This window comes from Melanerpes formicivorus, unplaced genomic scaffold (assembly GCF_026170545.1).
Source record: "Melanerpes formicivorus ecotype bairdi unplaced genomic scaffold, bMelFor1.0.p_v2 SCAF_81, whole genome shotgun sequence".
Taxonomy (NCBI): Eukaryota; Metazoa; Chordata; class Aves; order Piciformes; family Picidae; genus Melanerpes; species Melanerpes formicivorus.
This window is the reverse complement of record NW_027142433.1, coordinates 1,859,893-1,877,269: the sequence shown is the minus strand read 5'-3', so window position 1 is coordinate 1,877,269 and position 17,377 is coordinate 1,859,893. Positions and strand designations below refer to the sequence as shown.

Sequence of the window (17,377 nt, the reverse complement as noted above, 5' to 3'; positions counted from 1 at the left end):
ATGTGTTCTGTGTGAGCTGAGCTGGGTTCTCTGCTCCTGCTCTGGCAGGGGGGTTGGACCTGGATGATCTCCTGAGGTCCCTTCCAACCCCCTGACATCCTGTGAGCCTGTGATCCATTCTTCCAGTCACACTTGATTACTAAGTGAGTATTTTCAAATTTAAAAGTATTAAATTGCAGTTCCTAGGCAGTGCAGGGACAGAATATCCTGCTGGAGATCTCATTCTCAACACTCAGTTTCATTTTTTTCCTTAACAAGCATGGGCTGCTTCTTGACCTTTAGCCAGGGTCAGTAAACATGACCCTTCTCTCTTTTCATGGTGGGTTGGGGTTTCTTTTAACCCCTTTGTTTCCCAATGCCAGTGGAAGGCAGAATGCATGCTTCATTTTCAGAGCCATCATGTGCTTTACATTTCCACCAGCAAGACCAAGTGCAATTGTCACTCAGCAATAAAGATGTTTATACTGATTTCACTCATTTAAGTTACCTACAGGAGCCAAGTTAGATGTGGCAGCTTTCCCTTTTCTTAGACACAGCAGTGAAAGTCCAGATGTAACATAGTCATCCCCCCCTTCCCCCCTCAGATTCAGGGAGTCCTTCTGATCAAAAGACAGCTATTCCTGTTCTCTGGCCTGCAGAACTTCTGCCTGGTGTGTATTTCTAGTTCAGGTAGTGGATTGGATTATCTTGCATCAGATCTAACACCCACACAGATGAGCAGAGGCCCTCCCACTGGTGGAGGTGCATTTGTTCACATGCCCAAGGGAGGTGGTGGAGTCCCCATCCCTGGAGAGTGTTTAAGAAGAGCCTGGATGAGGCACTTGGTGCCAATGGTTGAGTTGGTTAGATGGTGTTTGGGTGATAGTTTGGACTTGATGATCTTGAAGGTCTCTTCCAGCCTGGTTAATTCTCCTCCTCCTCTCCTCCTCCTCTCCTCCTCCTCATCCTCCTCCTCCTCCTCTCCTCCTCCTCTCCTCCTCCTCTCCTCCTCCTCTCCTCCTCCCTCTCCTCCTCCCCTCCTCCCTCCCCTCCTCCTCCTCCCCTCCTCCTCCTCCCCTCCTCCTCCCCTCCTCCTCCCCTCCTCCTCCCCTCCTCCTCCCCTCCTCCTCCCCCCCTCCTCCCCTCCTCCTCCCCCTCCTCCTCCCCTCCTCCTCCCCTCCTCCTCCCTCTCCTCCTCCCCTCCTCCTCCCCTCCTCCTCCCCTCCTCCTCCCCTCCTCCTCCCCTCCTCCTCCCCTCCTCCTCCCCTCCTCCTCCCCTCCTCCTCCCCTCCTCCTCCCTCCTCCTCCCCTCCTCCTCCCCTCTCCTCCTCCCCTCCTCCTCCCCTCCTCCTCCCCTCCTCCTCCCCTCCTCCTCCCCTCCTCCTCCCCTCCTCCTCCCCTCCTTCTCCCCTCCTCCTCCCCTGCCTCCTCCCCTCCTCCTCCCCTCCTCTCTCCCCTCCTCCTCCCCCCTCCTCCCTCCCTCTCCTCCTCCCCTCCTCCTCCCCTCCTCCTCCCCTCCCTCCTCCTCCCCTCCTCCTCCCCACTCCTCCTCCCCATCCTCCTCCCCTCCTCCTCCCCTCCTCCTCCCCTCCTCCTCCCCTCCTCCTCCCCTCCTCCTCCCCTCCTCCTCCCCTCCTCCTCCCCTCCTCCTCCCCTCCTCCTCCCCTCCTCCTCCCCTCCTCCTCCCCTCCTCCTCCCCTCCTCCTCCTCCTCCTCCTCTCCTCCTCCTCTCCTCCTCCTCCTCCTCCTCCTCTCCTCCTCCTCTTTCCCATTCCAGTGTGGGATTGCTCTGTGTTTTCAGAACAACCCTGCTATCAGTCCTGTGTTGAGGACTAGATATATCTTTGTCATATTTATGTATATGCTAACTTACATATTTGTATATCTTGTATGCATGTATAATTATATATTATTTGATTCATGATTACATTATTAGGCCTTTAATTTTAGTTCTGTAGCAGTCCTGATGTGAAGTGAGCATGATGGATCTCATGGGGGTCTATGAGCCTAGATGCTGTTGGAGAATCAGAGAATCAATATGGCTGGAAAAGACCTCAGAGAATCATCAAGTCCAACCTATCACCTAATCCCTAACACCTCCTGACAACTAAACCATGGCTTCAAGTGCCACATCCAAGCCTGTCTTGAACACCTCCAGGGCTGGGGACTCCACCACCTCCCTGGGCAGCACATCCCAGTGGCCAATCTCTCCTGCTGGGAAGAATGAGTCCTTTAGGGAAAATAAATAACACTCATTCTTCTCATAAATGGATATTTTGGCATTTCTTGGGCTCATAAAGGGTGGGGGGGACACCACCACCACCAAACCAGAGCTTTTTCTTTGCTTTCTGTTTTTATTTTGGAGGGTTTTTATTTGTTTTCCAGTGAAAGCAAATGGGGAAGGTTCAAGTACAAAAGTGCCATTTCTAATGCAATTTATTGAGTGCTTTCTGCTTAGTTTACAGCAGGGTTTTCTTCCTCTTTTTTATTGTGGGCTAGCAAAAAAAAACTCCCAACAAAACCCAAACAAAAATGCCCCCCCCAACCACCAGCACTATAAAAGCTCCCTACAGATTCCACCACGACTCCTGCAAGTGCTGTTCAGCATCAACAGTGCTGCCCTGGTTTTCCATCATCACCCAGAGCTCCCAGCAGGGTGAAATAGTTCTGCTCCTGTGTTAGTGCTTGAGGCTTACAGGAGCAGGTGGTGCACATGCTTACAAGCAGAGCTGTGCACAGCCTCTGTAAGAGCAGTTGTGACTTACCAGAATAGCTGTGACAGCTTCCTTACAAGGTTTATATCCAGGTTTCTCTTTTCAAACCTCAGTGGTTTTGACAGTGAAAATGTTGCCCTGGTGTTAGGTGGCTTTGTCTGAGGGAGATTGCTCTGAAGCCTCAGCAAAGGTCCTGCCTTCTGAGGGTGTCTGTATGCTCCCAAAGTATTTAAAGGCCATGAGTTCATTACAGTTTGATGGAAGATGAGAGTGAATTCTCTAACGCAGGAGCATGTGCAGAGAAGGGCCACAGGGATGAGCAGAGGGCTGGAGCTCCTCTGCTGGTGGAGACAGCCTGAGAGAGTTGGGGCTGATGTTGACATGTGGTAACTTACATGAAGTTTAAGCAACTGTCCCCATCCCTGGAGGTGTTCAAGAGGGGATTGGATGTGGCACTTGGAGCCATGGTTTAGTCATGAGGTCTGTGGTGACAGGTTGGACTTGATGATCTTTGAGGTCTCTTCCAACCTTGGTGATTCTGTGTAGATTTCTTCCTGAGTAGGGCATGAGGCTGAGAATGTGGGAGTCTATTTTGTAACTCAGTTGCATAGTCTTGAATAATAAGGGCAAATAACTTACAAAGGCAGAACACTTTGGGGGGGGATCCTCAGAACAAGTGAGATCTGGAGGTGCTGGAAGGTGTCCAGTGAAGGGCCAGGAGGAGGAGCAGAGGGCTGGAGCTGCTCTGCTGTGAGCACAGACTGAGGGAGTTGGGGTTGTGCAGGCTGGAGAGGAGAAGGCTCCCAGAAGACCTCACTGTGGCCTTCCAGGATCTGAAGGGGGCTCCAAGAAAGCTGGGGAGGGACTTGTGAGGGTGTCAGGGAGGGATAGGACTGGGGGGGGATGGAGCAAAACTAGAGATGGGGAGACTGAGATTGGCTGTGAGGAAGAAGTTGTTCCCCAGGAGGGTGGTGAGAGCCTGGCACAGGCTGCCCAGGGAGGTGGTGGAAGCCTCCTGCCTGGAGGTGTTTGCAGCCAGGCTGGAGGTGGCTGTGAGCAACCTGCTGTGGTGTGAGGTGTCCCTGGCCTGTTGCAGTTTGAAGGAGGAACTTTAGCCTGGTTCCTGAGTGCAAAGACTGAAAGTCAATTAAGTTTCTATTGGATGCAAAAGGAAAATGATGATAGGCTCTATATAATTCATTGGCTTGCTAAAGGACATACAGAGGAGAGTCATGTTCCTTGCATCTCACATTTCTAGGCTGTAGTTTGCTTGTAAATAGCTAGCTTCATTTGCTCCCACCCCAAACTGAGCTGGCAATTTTATTTTTGGGGGTTGCTTCTCCAAATTAGCTGGGGGGGTGGGGGTGGGGGGGGGGGGGGGGTGGGGGGGGTGGTAATTTCACCCCACCACACTGCCCGTGGCAGAGGGGTTGGAACTGGATGATCTTTGAGGACCCTTCCAGCCCTGACAACTCAGTGTGATTCTGTGTGCATTTCCTAGGTGCTGCCCAGCAGGTTACACAACTGAGCTGAACTGGCTCTGGAAGCCCTTGGTAAAGCTCTGGGACTTTAGCAAAGTTCAGTCTAAATCTTCTGAGTCACGCTGCAGTGCCTGGCCTTTTCCTCTCAGATTAGCAGAGCTTGAATGTTAGGCCATAACCTTTTTTTTCTTTTGGTGGTGTTGGTGGATGAAGCATCAGCTTCAGATGTAGAAAATGAGGAGCAATAAAGACTGCTGGCTCCCATCCTTCACACCTGGCTGTTTCCAGATGCTGTCTAAAGTGGATCTTTAATAACACTTTACCAATCAGCTATATTATGTAAATTTATAGAAGTGTGATTGTTAAGCTCCCAAACAACTTCAGAGTGCTGTAGATTCTTTTGTTTGAGTTCATAGGATGTACAGAACACAGAATTAACCAGCTTGGAAAAGACCTCTGAGATCACCAAGTCCAACCTCTCACCCAACACTGTCTAATCAACTCAACCATCCTCATAGTATCATAGGATCAGTCAGGGTTGGAAGGGACCACAAGGATCAGCTAGTTCCAACCCCCCTGCCATGGGCAGGGACACCCCACACTACATCAGCCTGGCCAGAGCCTCATCCAGCCTGGGCTTAAACACCTCCAGGGATAGGGCCCCAACCACCTCCCTGGACAACCCATTCCAGGGCTTCACCACTCTCATGGGGAAGAATTTCCTCCCCACCTCCAGCCTGAATCTCCCCACCTCCAGCTTCATTCTGTTCCCCTTAGTCCAGGCTCTTCTTAAACACCTCCAGTGATGGGGAAGTTTAGGCTGGAGGTTAGGAAGAAGCTCTTCCCAGAAAGAGTAATTGGCCATGGGGATGTGCTGCCCAGGTTGGTGGTGGAGTCCCCATCCCTGGAGGTGTTCAAGAAAGGCTTGGATGTGGCCCTTGGAGCCATGGTTGAGTTGTCAGGAGGTGTTAGGTGCTAGGTTGGACTTGATGCTCTCTGAGGTCATTTCCAGCGTGGCAGATTCTCTGATCCTCTGCTATGCAAGGTGACATGATCTCACTTACTCCCACCCTGGGAATTTTCTCTACTGAAAACGAGAACTGGATTTGTAAGAAGAGAAAGTGCCTTGCTGTCTTTTGGGGGTGAATGATGTCATTTCAGCAGGCCTGGCTGCTGCCTTTGCTGTGGGTTCCAGCAGCAGAAATCCCCCAGGGCAGGCAGGACACCGAGGCCGCACTGCAGGAGGAAGTTGCAACTTTTCCACTGAAGCATCGTTGCAAAATGAGTGGTAGCTGTGGGACTGCAGAGCAAACCCACATCCTCCTTCAGCTCAGCCTCAGTGGTGGTGCTCATTTCTCTGCTAACCACTAGGACTGGGGAAGAAAGAAATGCTGGCAGCAAGGAGGAGACAGCTAGATGGTAGAATAGATGATGGCTATCAAAGAATGGATTCTTTTCCACCCTACCTACCTGCTTAAGCTGTAGCAGGACTGCAATTGATGCACACAAGCAGCTTTTAGGCTGCTTAATGTTATTTGTTGTCCAGATGGATTAGCTCCTTGATGTAGTTTGATAAAATAGAGGGGATCCTTTGCAGAGGGTGTGATGGTAGGTAGAAGGCACCAACAGAGTTCCAAGCAAGGAGAGATTCCTGGAAACCCAGAGCAGCTTAAAGGCAAAAGAATTAACAAGATCAAATTCATCTAAAATGAAAGGATTGGGGTTGGGTTTTTAACCTTATTGATGTTTCTTGCATGTAGAATTATTTTCCATGGTGAACATTCTTCCTGCACAGCACAGGTTAAAATATTGCTTTCTTCACTGCTGTGCCACAGCTCCTTCCTTCACACAGATATGCAGGAAATCCTCTAATAGCAAGGAGCTAGATCCATGTGTGCATTTGGAGGTGCCTGAAGATTGCTCTACAACCTCTGGCAGTTTGAGGCTAGGTGCCTTTAAGACAACACAAAGTTGCAGATCTCCAGAGTCTCCAGGAGGTAGACCAGCAGACATGTTTCACACCCATAAGTCCTGCATCCCTAGAAATTTGGCTGCAAAATCACTTTTCTGCCCTTTTCCCTCCCTCTCTCATCCCAAGGAGGACACCCAGGCTCTTATCTCCCTTGGTGGGGAAATGAGTCCTGGTGTCAGCCTTGGCAATGCTGCCAATTAGGCTCTGCAGGCTGGGGACAGAGTGGCTGAGAGCAGCCAGGCAGAAAGGGACCTGGGGGTACTGGCTGACACCAGGCTGAACATGAGCCAGCAGTGTGCCCAGGGGGCCAAGAAGGCCAATGGCATCCTGGCCTGCAGCAGGAAGAGTGTGGCCAGCAGGAGCAGGGAAGTCATTCTGCCCTGTGCTCAGCACTGCTCAGGCCACACCTTGAGTCCTATGTCCAGTTCTGGACCAGTTTCCTTCGTTCAGGAAAGATGTTGAGCTGCTGGAAGGTGTCCAGAGAAGGGCAAGAAAGCTGGGGAGGGGTCTGGAGCACAGCCCTGGGAGGAGAGGCTGAGGGAGCTGGGGTTGCTTAGCCTGGAGAAGAGGAGGCTCAGGGGAGACCTTCTTGCTCTCTCCAGCTCCCTGAAGGGAGGTTGTAGCCAGGTGGGGGTTGGTCTCTTCTCCCAGGCAAGCAGCACCAGAACAAGAGGACACAGTCTCAAGCTGTGCCAGGGGAAGTTCAGGCTCTCTTCCCAGCAAGAGAGATTGGCCCCTGGGATGTGCTGCCCAGGGAGGTGGTGGAGTCCCCATCACTGGAGGTGTTTAAGAAGAGCCTGGATGTGGCCCTTGGAGCCATGGTTTTGTTGTCAGGATGTGTTAGGTCATAGGTTGGACTTGATGCTCTCTGAGGTCTTTTCCAGCCTGGTTGATTCTGTATTCTGCAGCTGCCTGGTTGGGGTGTGGAGTTGCCAAGCTGGGTTTGTGCAGTGTTGCAGTGGTGTGGTATGGAGGGTAGAGAGGCTTGGTGGTGAGGGGGCATGAAGGCTTCTGCTTGTTAGCCTGGTTTAAAGGGGGGTTTGTGTGTGAAACTTTGCAGCCCTACCCAATCCCCTGGGTGAGCAATTTTCTTTTGCCCCTTTGGAAGGGGCAGAGGAGCAAATCTGTCCTGCTTTAAACCACCACAGAGCCCTATCATATTTTGCTTGCTTGAAAGACAACCCTCTGACTGCATGCTGATTCACATGCCTGTTTGCCTGGAGTTGTTTTCCTGCTGCTTGCTTACCTGTATCTCATTAGAAAATGGTAATAGTTATTGACATTTGATGAGGGCAGAGGAACACTGTCCCTGGTGCACTTGGAAGAGCTAAGAAAACCAGCTATTAATTGCCAAGGCACAAAGACACAAAGGGTTTTTAGGGTGTAGATAAAGGCACAAAGGAAGATTCCCCTCTTTTATTTTTAGGAACTGGCTGGAGGCTGAGCCCAGAGAGTGGTGGTGAATGGTGCCACAGCCAGCTGGCAGCCAGGCACCAGTGGTGTGCCCCAGGGATCAGTGCTGGGTCCTGTGCTCTTTAACATCTTTATTGATGATCTGGATGAGGGCATTGAGTCCATCAGCAGTAAATTTGCTGATGACACCAAGCTGGGGGTAGAGGAGTTGATCTGCTGGAGAGCAGAGAGGCTCTGCAGAGGGACCTCGACAGGCTGGACAGATGGGCAGAGGCCAAGGGCAGGAGATTGAACACATCCAAGTGCTGGGTTCTGCACATTGGCCACAACAACCCCAGGCAGTGCTACAGGCTGGGGTCAGAGTGGCTGAGAGCAGCCAGGCAGAGAGGGACCTGGGGGTGCTGGTTGATGGTAGGATGAACATGAGCCTGCAGTGTGCCCAGGCAGCCAAGAGGGCCAATGGCATCCTGGTCTGCATCAGGAACAGTGTGGCCAGCAGGAGCAGGGAGGTCATTCTGCCCCTGTACACTGCACTGGTTAGGCCACACCTTGAGTCCTGTGTCCAGTTCTGGACTCCTCAGGTCAGGAAAGATGTTGAGCTGCTGGAAGGTGTCCAGAGAAGGGCAACAAGGCTGGGGAGGGGTCTGGAGCACAGCCCTGGGAGGAGAGGCTGAGGGAGCTGGGGTTGCTTAGCCTGGAGAGGAGGAGATTCAGGGGTGACCTTATTGCTCTCTACAACTACCTGAGGGGAGGTTGTAGCCAGGTGGGGGTTGGTCTCTTCTCCCAGGCACCCAGCACCAGAACAAGAGGACACAGTCTCAAGCTGTGCCAGGAAAGGTTTAGGCTGGAGGTTAGGAGGAAGTTCTACACAGAGAGAGTGATTGCCCACTGGAATGGGCTGCCTGGGGAGGTGGTGGAGTCCCCATCCCTGGAGGTGTTCAGGAGGAGACTTGCTGGGGTGCTTGGTGCCATGGGTTAGTTGTTTAGGTGGTGTTGGGTTGGTCGATGGGCTGGACACGATGATCTCGAAGGTCTCTTCCAACCTGGTTTATTCTGTTCAATTCTATTAAAACCCTATTATGTTTATTCCCCAAATGCCTACACAATTAATAAATGAGCCTTTTCAATTAAAAAAAAATAATGATCAATTAAATAAACACAAAGAAATGTGAAGGTCATCACATGGGAGCCAGCTGTGTTATGAAACATTCACGTGCTCAGAGTGCCAGGAAGCTTTGCCATAAAGCATCTGCCTATTAATTAAATCTCAGCACACCCTGCTCTCAGCCATGCTTCTGCTTTTCCTGTTTGAATCGCTCCTCAAGCAGGGCTGAAAGGGTGGGGTTCCATGGCTTTGTGACAAAGAAGATGATGAATGGGTTGAGCAGATGCATGCAAGGGGCCTGGAAGGAATTCAGGTTAAAGGAAAAATCAGCAGCAAACCAGAAAGGCCAAAACATTCTGCTTAAAAAGGTGTAAACACTCTGACAAATAAAGCAAGCACTGGGGTGTGTGTGTGTGTGTGTGTGTGTGTGTGGAATGTCAGTGGCAAACTACTTCACTAACCAGGTGGCTCAAACACCCTAGCATGTTCCAACCTGCTCCTGGAATGTTCCTCCCTTGGTATTTGAAAGCATAACGTGCTCCTAGCACTCAAAAGTAAGGTGGCAAAGGCAGCTCTTAGATCTGGTCTGCTCAATCACTTTGCAGCTCAGCACAGACAATGCTCCCTCAGTGGGAGCCCCCCCCCTCAGATGTTTGCTTACAGGAACGGGAGCCACCTCCTCTGGGTCCTGTTCTTTTGCTTCTTTACCAGGTCTTTGTACTCTTCTGACCTCAGAAACCTGGGGAAAGAGTCCTTAGCCATAAGGCTGTAGATCAACCTCTGAGCGTCATCGAAGCAGCTGAGAGTGGGCTCTGATATGTTCTGAGAGATGTCGTTTTTGGTGTGGAAGTCAATGTTAATCTGTAGGGAGAAAGGAAGCATGAAGCCAGTGTCAGTTTGATTGGAAGGCTGAGGTCTGTTCAGGTACAGGACACAGCCCACATTTGAATTTCCTCCCAAGTAACCTGGCTGATGCAAATCAGCAGGAAGGCCATCCCCTCTTCTGCTAGCATGCTCCAGCCTTGCTTTAATTTGGCTCTCAAAAGGATGGCATCACTAAAAAAACCCAACCCAAAACAAAAATGAAGGGAAAAACCTCCCTTCTGATTACCTCAACTTTCTTTTTCCCCAAACTAAATCCTACCAGGTACCAATTGCCAAAGAATCAATTACAGAATAGACCAGACCAGACCAGACCAGGTTGGAAGAGACCTTCAAGATCATCATGTCCAACCTATCATCAGGGCAGGAATGGTGCTTATTGGGTTAAAAAAAACCACCCAACCCCAAACATACTGGAGATATATCTCCTCAAATTTGAGGGCAGAAATGTCAGAAGGTGGGGTGGACCCCAGGGCCTGTGGGAAGAATGTGTTTAAAATGCAAACCAGAGTGGATACTTCACAGAGCTCCATAAGGTGTTTTCTAGGTGGTAAATAACCAACCAAGTGCAAGGTCCTGCAGCTGGGGCAGGGCAATCCCAAGCACTGATACAGGCTGGGCAGGGACTGGCTGGAGAGCAGCCCTCAAGAAAAGGACCTGGGGTGCTGGGGGAGGAGAAGCTCAACAGGAGCCAGCAGTGAGCACTTGCAGCCCAGAGAGCCAAGCAGAGCCTGGGCTGCAGCAAGAGAAGTGTGGCCAGCAGGGCCAGGGAGGGGATTCTGCCCCTCTGCTCCACTCTGCTGAGACCACAGCTGGAGCTCTGGGGCCAGTTCTGGAGCCTCCGTGCCAGGAAGGATCTGGAGGTGCTGGAAGGTGTCCAGAGAAGGGCCACGAGGATGAGCAGAGGGCTGGAGCTGCTCTGCTGTGAGGACAGACTGAGGTTGTGCAGTCTGGAGAGGAGAAGGCTCTGAGGAGACCTCATTGTGGCCTTCAAGGATCTGCAGAGGGCTCCAAGAAAGCTGGGGAGGGACTTTTGAGGGTGTCAGAGAGTGACAGGACTTGGGGGGATGGAGCAGAACTAAAAATGGGGAGATTGAGATTGGCTGTGAGGAAGAAGTTGTTCCCCAGGAGGGTGGTGAGAGCTTGGCACAGGTTGCCCAGGGAGGTGGTGGAAGCCTCCTGCCTGGAGGTGTTTGCAGCCAGGCTGGAGGTGGCTGTGAGCAACCTGCTGTGGTGTGAGGTGTCCCTGGCCATGGCAGGGGGTTGGAGCTGGCTGAGCCTTGAGGTCTCTTCCAAGCCTAACAATTGTATGCTTCTACAACATGAAAATGGAAGCACAGCCACATTCAGTTGCATTTTCTGTCATGCCCCTGGATTCCCATCCTCACTGAGCAAAGCACAAGCAAAAAAGCTGTTTACCTCCTTTGGAGCATCAGCTTGTATAAACTCAGAATAAATCTTCTTGGCTTTTGCAGCTATCTTTGTAGAGGACCTGGTTTTCTTGAAGTCTTCACAGGCCAACCAGAAGTCCACATTCTCCTCACTAAACTCTGACTTCAAAAATGTCCTGAAAGCAGCCAAACCATCTGGGGGGAAAGGCATGAGGTGATGGGTAAACTGAAAGTGTAGTGCAGATGATATGTATGCACACATTTGTGTCCCTGTCTTAGTTTGAAGAGTGGACAGAACATTATATTTTATATCCCACCCTCAAAGAAGTAAAATAAAATCACTTTCACACAGGGTTGGAAACAGCTGGAAGAAAAATGGGAGTGCTGTTCCCAACTATATACAGAAATTACACAGGTTGGAAAAGACCTCAGAGATCATCAAGTCCTCCCTGTCACCCAGCACCTCCTGACAACTCAACCATGGCTCCAAGTGCCACATCCAAGCCTTTTTTGAACACCTCCAGGGATGGGGACTCCACCACCTCCCTGGGCAGCACATCCCAGACAGAGTTCTTGGCCATTGGGAAGAACTTTCTCTTCACCTCCAGCCTAAACCTCCCCTGGCACAGCTTGAGACTGTGTCCTCTTGTTCTGGTGCTGCTTACCTGGGAGAAGACACCAACCCCCACCTGGCTACAACCTCCCTTCAGGGAGTTGGAGAGAGCAAGAAGGTCTCCCCTGAGCCTCCTCTTCTGCAGGCTAAGCAACCCCAGCTCCCTCAGCCTCTCCTCCCAGGGCTGTGCTCCAGACCCCTCCCCAGCTTTCTTGCCCTTCTCTGGACACCTTCCAGCATCTCAACATCTTTCTTGTATTGGGAAGCCCAGAACTGGACACAGGACTCAAGGTGTGGCCTGAGCAGTGCTGAGCACAGGGCAGAACAACTTCCCTGCTCCTGCTGGCCACACTGCTCCTGCTGCAGGCCAGGATGTCAGTTGGCATGTTTTTAAAGCAGTGGTTTTCAGCCTCTTACCTTTGTTAGCTAGCAGTTTGTCCACAGACTCGGGGCAGGCCATTGCTTCACCAGCGTTTGACCTGTGGAAACAACATCTACCCTTGAAAATAGCATTGTGGTCTCCTGCCTGTGCAGTCTGTGGTGGCTAGTCTATCACCTGGCTCTCTCCTTGGGGGAGCAGGGTGGGTAATTCCAGGTTACCCTCTGCACTGAGCAAAGGGAAGGCAACAAAAAGTGTGGCATGGTGGTTTTAGAGTGTAGAGACCCACACAGACTGATCAAGTACAGCATCACTTCACAGAATCACAGAGTGTCAGGAGCTGGAAGGGACCTCCAGAGCTCAACCAGTCCAACACCCCCTGCCAGAGCAGGTCACACAAGAATGCATCCAGGTGGGTTTTTAATGTCTCCACAGAGGGAGACTCCACAACCCCCCTGGGCAGCCTGCTCCAGGGCTCTGTTACCCTCACAGGGAAATAATTCTTCCTCCTGTTCCCATGGCACTTCCTCTGCCTCAGCTTCCACCACTGCCCCTTGTGCTGGCATTGGGCATCCCCCAGCAGAGCCTGGCTCCAGCCTCTGGGCACTCACCCTGCACAGCTTTATCAACATGAATGTGGTCACCCCTCAGTTTCCTTTTCTCCAGGCTAAAGAGTCCTCAGCTCCCTCAGGGTCTCCTTATGAGACACTGGCAATTTGAGGCAGCAGTAATGCTTGCCAGTGGTTGAACTATCATTAAAGCATAGCAGCTGTGTAATGAATTTCCTCTTGAGATTGATTGGATTGCCCTCTGTCTTACATGACACTTTCTGCTTGGAATGAGTAGGTTATCTGCAATGTTATCATGCCAGCAGTGCTAGGAGGCATGGGTGTTATTCCAGTTGGCCAGGGGTATAAAAACTGCAGTAAAGTCCTGGTTTGGGTTCTTCCTTTGTAACCTGCTGCAGGTTTCTGTTAGAAGTGAGGTATGGAGCAAAAAGGGCTCTTGCTTTTACAGATCCTGGGTGCTCTGAAGCTGTTCCAGCAGGTTCAGAAGCAAGGCTTAGTGTGCAGGCTGCAGTAAAGTCTTGGTTTTGGTTCTTCCTTTGTAACCTGCTGTAGGTTTCTGTTAGAAGTGAGCTATGGAGCAAAAAGGGCTCTTGCTCCTACAGATCCTGGGTGCTCTGAAGCTGTTCCAGAAGGTTCAGAAGCAAGGCTTAGTGTGCAGGCTGCAGTAAATCCCTAGTTTTGGTTCTTCCTTTGTAACTTGCTGAAGGTTTCTGTTAGAACCCATGGTTTAGTAGTCATGGTGTCATGGTTTAGTAGTCATGAGGTCTTGGGTGCTAGGTTGGACTTGATGATCTTTGAGGTCTTTTCCAACCCTACTGATTCTATGATTCTGAGACATGAAGCAAAATGGGCTCTTGCCCTTACAAATCCTGGGTGCTCTGAAGTTGTTCCAGCTGGCTCAGAAGCAAGGCTTAGTGTGCAGGCTAGCAGAGGACAGCCACACGGATTGGACAGGCAGGAGGATGTCAGATTAGGGAGCTGCAGGCAAAGTATGGGGAGTATTTTATTCTTGTACCTGGGGTGGGATGCTCTTGCTGAATCCAGTTCACAAGTACAGAGATAAAAGAGGAGGAGACTTGATAGGGTGCTTGGTTGCATGGGTTAGTTGATTAGGTGGTGTTGGATGAGAGGTTGGATGTGATGATCTGTAAAGTCTCTTCCAGCCTGGTTTAGTCTGTTCTATTCTAACCTGTCTTTTATTCCTGCAAAAATTATGCTTTGCTTAAGACTGATGTTGTATGAGTTCTTGTAATGTAAACATCCAGCAGAGAGAGCAAGAAGCTCCTTTACCAGCACTGCGGGCAGTGCTTGCACTTTCTGTCAGGAGACCTTGGCAGAGTATGAAGTCTTGGAAATGGAACACCTTGTGGAAGCGGCAGGGCACGGCTAGGACTCAGGATGTGCTGCCCTGCTGCCCTGCTCTCCTGCTCTCCTGCAGGGCAGCTTCCCTGTTGGATTTTTCTCAGGGCTTTTGGGCAGTTTTGGCCAGTTTGCAGCATCCCCAAATAAACATCAGTCTTACATCTGCTGTGTCCAGTTCTGGAGCCTCTGTGCCAGGAAGGATCTGGAGGTGCTGGAAGGTGTCCAGAGAAGGGCCAGGAGGAGGAGCAGAGGGGCTGGAATGTGCTGCCCAGGGAGGTGGTGGAGTTGCCATCCCTGGAGGTGTTCAAGAGGGGATTGGATGTGGCACTTGGTGCCATGGTCTAGTCATGAGGTCTCTTCCAACCTTGGTGATACTGTGATACTGTGTGATACTGGAGCTGCTCTGCTGTGAGGACAGACTGAGGGAGTTGGGGTTGTGCAGTCTGGAGAAGAGAAGGCTCCAAGGAGACATAGTTGTGGCCTTCCAGGATCTGCAGGGGGCTCCAAGAAAGCTGGGGAGGGGACTTTTGAGGGTGTCAGGGAGGGACAGGACTGGGGGGGGATGGAGCAGAACTAGAAATGGGGAGATTGAGATTGGCTTGTGAGGAAGAAGTTGTTCCCCAGGAAGGTGGTGAGAGCCTGGCACAGGTTGCCCAGGGAGGTGGTGGAAGCCTCCTGCCTGGAGGTGTTTTGCAGCCAGGCTGGATGTGGCTGTGAGCAACCTGCTGTGGGTGTGAGGTGTCCCTGGCCATGGCAGGGGCTTGGAGCGGCTGAGCCTTGAGCTCCCTTCCAACCCTAAACAATTCTGTGATTCTATGATCAGCTGTTTGGCAGTAATTAGGAATAAATCTGGTCATCTTAGCTCAGATTTTGCTTTAGAATAAGGAGCCTATTTTTTTTTTCAATAAACCTCAGCTCAGGGAGCCTCCAACTTTGGGTTGTTTTTAAAGGAAAAATTTGGAAAGCAAAAAACAAAGCTTACAAAATTATTAAGCAGCCAAAATGATTAAGTTAAAACTGTCAAGGGATTAATCAGTTCTTGCTGTAACCTCTGAAGACAGGCAGTAAGAGAGGAGGAATGTGAGCTGGTAGCCTATTATTTACTCACCAGAGAGGCAGGGGAAGGGTTTTAGCCTCAGTTATTTGAAGTTTCAGTAAATTCAGGTTTATTTTTTAAACACCATAAAAAGTTTAAAGGGGAATGAAGACTGTTATGCTAGCTTCTTGCACTTGTGAAAGGTCTTGAGATGAAACAAACACATCAAAGTGCAAAGCCAGAGGAACTGATTTTTCTTTCCTTTTCTTGCTTTCTCTTCTTCGCTTTCCCTCCTTCACTTTCCTTCATGTCCTACCCTTCCCTTGCTCTCTTTCCCCTTCCTGCTGCTTCCCCTTCCCTGCTCTCTTTCCCCCTTCCCTGCTCTCTTTCCCTTCCCTGCTCTCTTTCCCCTTCCCTGCCTCTTCCCCTTCCCTGCTCTCTTCCCCGTCACTGCTCTGTTTCCCTTCCCGGCTCTCTTTCCCTTCCCTTCTCTCTTCCCCTTCCCTTCTCTCTTCCCCTTCCCTTCTTCCCCTTCCCTGCTCTCTTCCCCTTCCCTGCTCTCTTCCCCTTCCCTGCTCTCTTTCCCCTTCCCTTCTCACTTCCCCTTCCCTTCTCACTTCCCCTTCCCTTCTCACTTCCCCTTCCTTCTCACTTCCCCTTCCCTGCTCTCTTCCCCTCCTTCTCTCTTCCGCTCCTTCTCTCTTCCCCTCCTTCTCTCTTCCCCTTCCCTTCTCTCTTCCCCTTCCCTTCTCTCTCTCCCCTTCCCTTCTCTCTTCCCCTTCCCTTCTCTCTTCCCCTTCCCTTCTCTCTTCCCCTTCCCTTCTCTCTTCCTTTCCCTTCTCTCTTCCCCTTCCCTTCTCTCTTCCCCTTCCCCTTCTCTCTTCCCCTTCCCTTCTCTCTTCCCGTTCCCTTCTCTCTTCCCCTTCCCTTCTCTCTTTCCCCTTCCCTTCTCTCTTCACTTTCCCTTCTCTCTTCCCCTTCCCTTCTCTCTTCCCCTTCTCTGCTCTCTTCCCCTTCCCTTCTCTCGTCTCCTTTCCCTTCTCTCTTCCCCTTCCCTTCTCTCTTCCCCTTCCCTTCTCTCTTCCCCTTCCCTTCTCTCTTCCCCTTCCCTTCTCTCTTCCCCTTCCCTCTCTCTTCACTTTCCCTTCTCTCTTCCCCTTCCCTTACTCTCCTTCCCCTTCCCTTCTCTCTTCCCTTCCCTTCCTCTTCCCTTCCCTGCTCTCTTCCCTTCCCTGCTCTCTTCCCCTTCCCTGCTCTCTTCCCTTCCCCTTCTCTCTTCCCCTTCCCTTCTCTCTTCCCCTTCCCTCTCTCTTCCCTTCCCTTCTCTCTCCTTCCCTTCTCTCTTCCCTTCCCTTCTCTTCACTTCCTTCTCTCTTCCCCTTCCCTTCTCTCTTCCCCTCCCTTCTCTCTTCCCCTTCTCTGCTCTCTTCCCCTCCCTGCTCTCTTCCCCCTTCCCTGCTCTCTTCCCCTTCCCTGCTCTCTTCCCCGTCCCTGCTCTCTTCCCCTTCCCTGCTCTCTTCCCTTCCCTGCTCTCTTCCCTTCCCTGCTCTCTTCCCCTTCCCTTCTCTTCCTCGTGGCCCTTCTCTGCCACACTCCAGCAGTGGGAGCTGTTCTCCACAGCCATTTCTCAGCACCCACCAGTTACAGTATTTTCCAACTTGCAAATTTATTGAAGGGAACCTCTGCAAGTGTCAGCACATGGCACACCTGGAGCTTCATTGTCTGAGCAAACTCTGCCACTGACACCTTTAGCAAGCAAACTTCTTTCTACCTGTCATTTAACTCGTATTCAGGACTGCACAAAGCTGTATTTAGAGAGTCAAGATTAGGTATATTTATATATACATATGTATATGCACAGGGGAAAGTGGAGTGCAAATTAGTCAGTCTGCATGGAAACCACAGAGGAAAACTTCAACACAGCATTAGGTAGCAGAGTGTGAGCCAAGGTGTGTGGATGGAATCAGCAGAGGATGTACTCACTGTAAATATTTGCTAGTGAAATTGAAGGCCAGGATAAACCAGGCAGCGTGAACCTAAGGCTGCTTCTCTTCCTTCTGGCTAATATTACTTGGTTTGGTACTTACTTGCAGTGGGAAAGGCAAGCAGAACTGACAAGAATCAAAATGGCCATATCACTCTGAAGGGGAAGGAAAAGAGAAGCTGATCATCCTATGTATGCATCCTATGATTAAAACAGCCATAAGCCACTCACTTCACTGGCATGTTTTTTGTTCCACTGTCACAGGTAGGGCAGAATTTCCTTTCTCTGACTGATCTTCAAAGCTGAAGGCAATGTGACAGCAGGGAAGAGCACGATTAGCACGTGAATTAACCGGACAGCACAATGCAAATTGACAAACTCCCTGCCTTGAGAGAGGTTTCTTGCTTCTTAACCGTGCCCATTCTGACTCGAGGCACCCAGAGTCATTTGAACTGAAAACCATTCACATGCAAACAGCTCTCAAGGCATATTTGCGT

General features: G+C 50.9%; 1 protein-coding gene across 1 annotated transcript; it reads right to left on the bottom strand.

Annotated features, from left to right (window-relative positions):
- Positions 1–9,183: 9,183 nt before the first annotated feature.
- LOC137454493 (regulator of G-protein signaling 21-like) lies at positions 9,184–17,122 on the bottom strand. The gene is made up of 4 exons (XM_068164534.1): positions 17,112–17,122; positions 11,968–12,044; positions 10,966–11,132; positions 9,184–9,525 (listed from the first exon to the last, which is right to left on the bottom strand). Exons 1-4 carry the CDS (start codon positions 17,120–17,122, stop codon positions 9,322–9,324), a joined length of 459 nt encoding a protein of 152 aa, XP_068020635.1. The 3' UTR covers positions 9,184–9,321.
- Between the last annotated feature and the right edge of the window lie 255 nt (positions 17,123–17,377).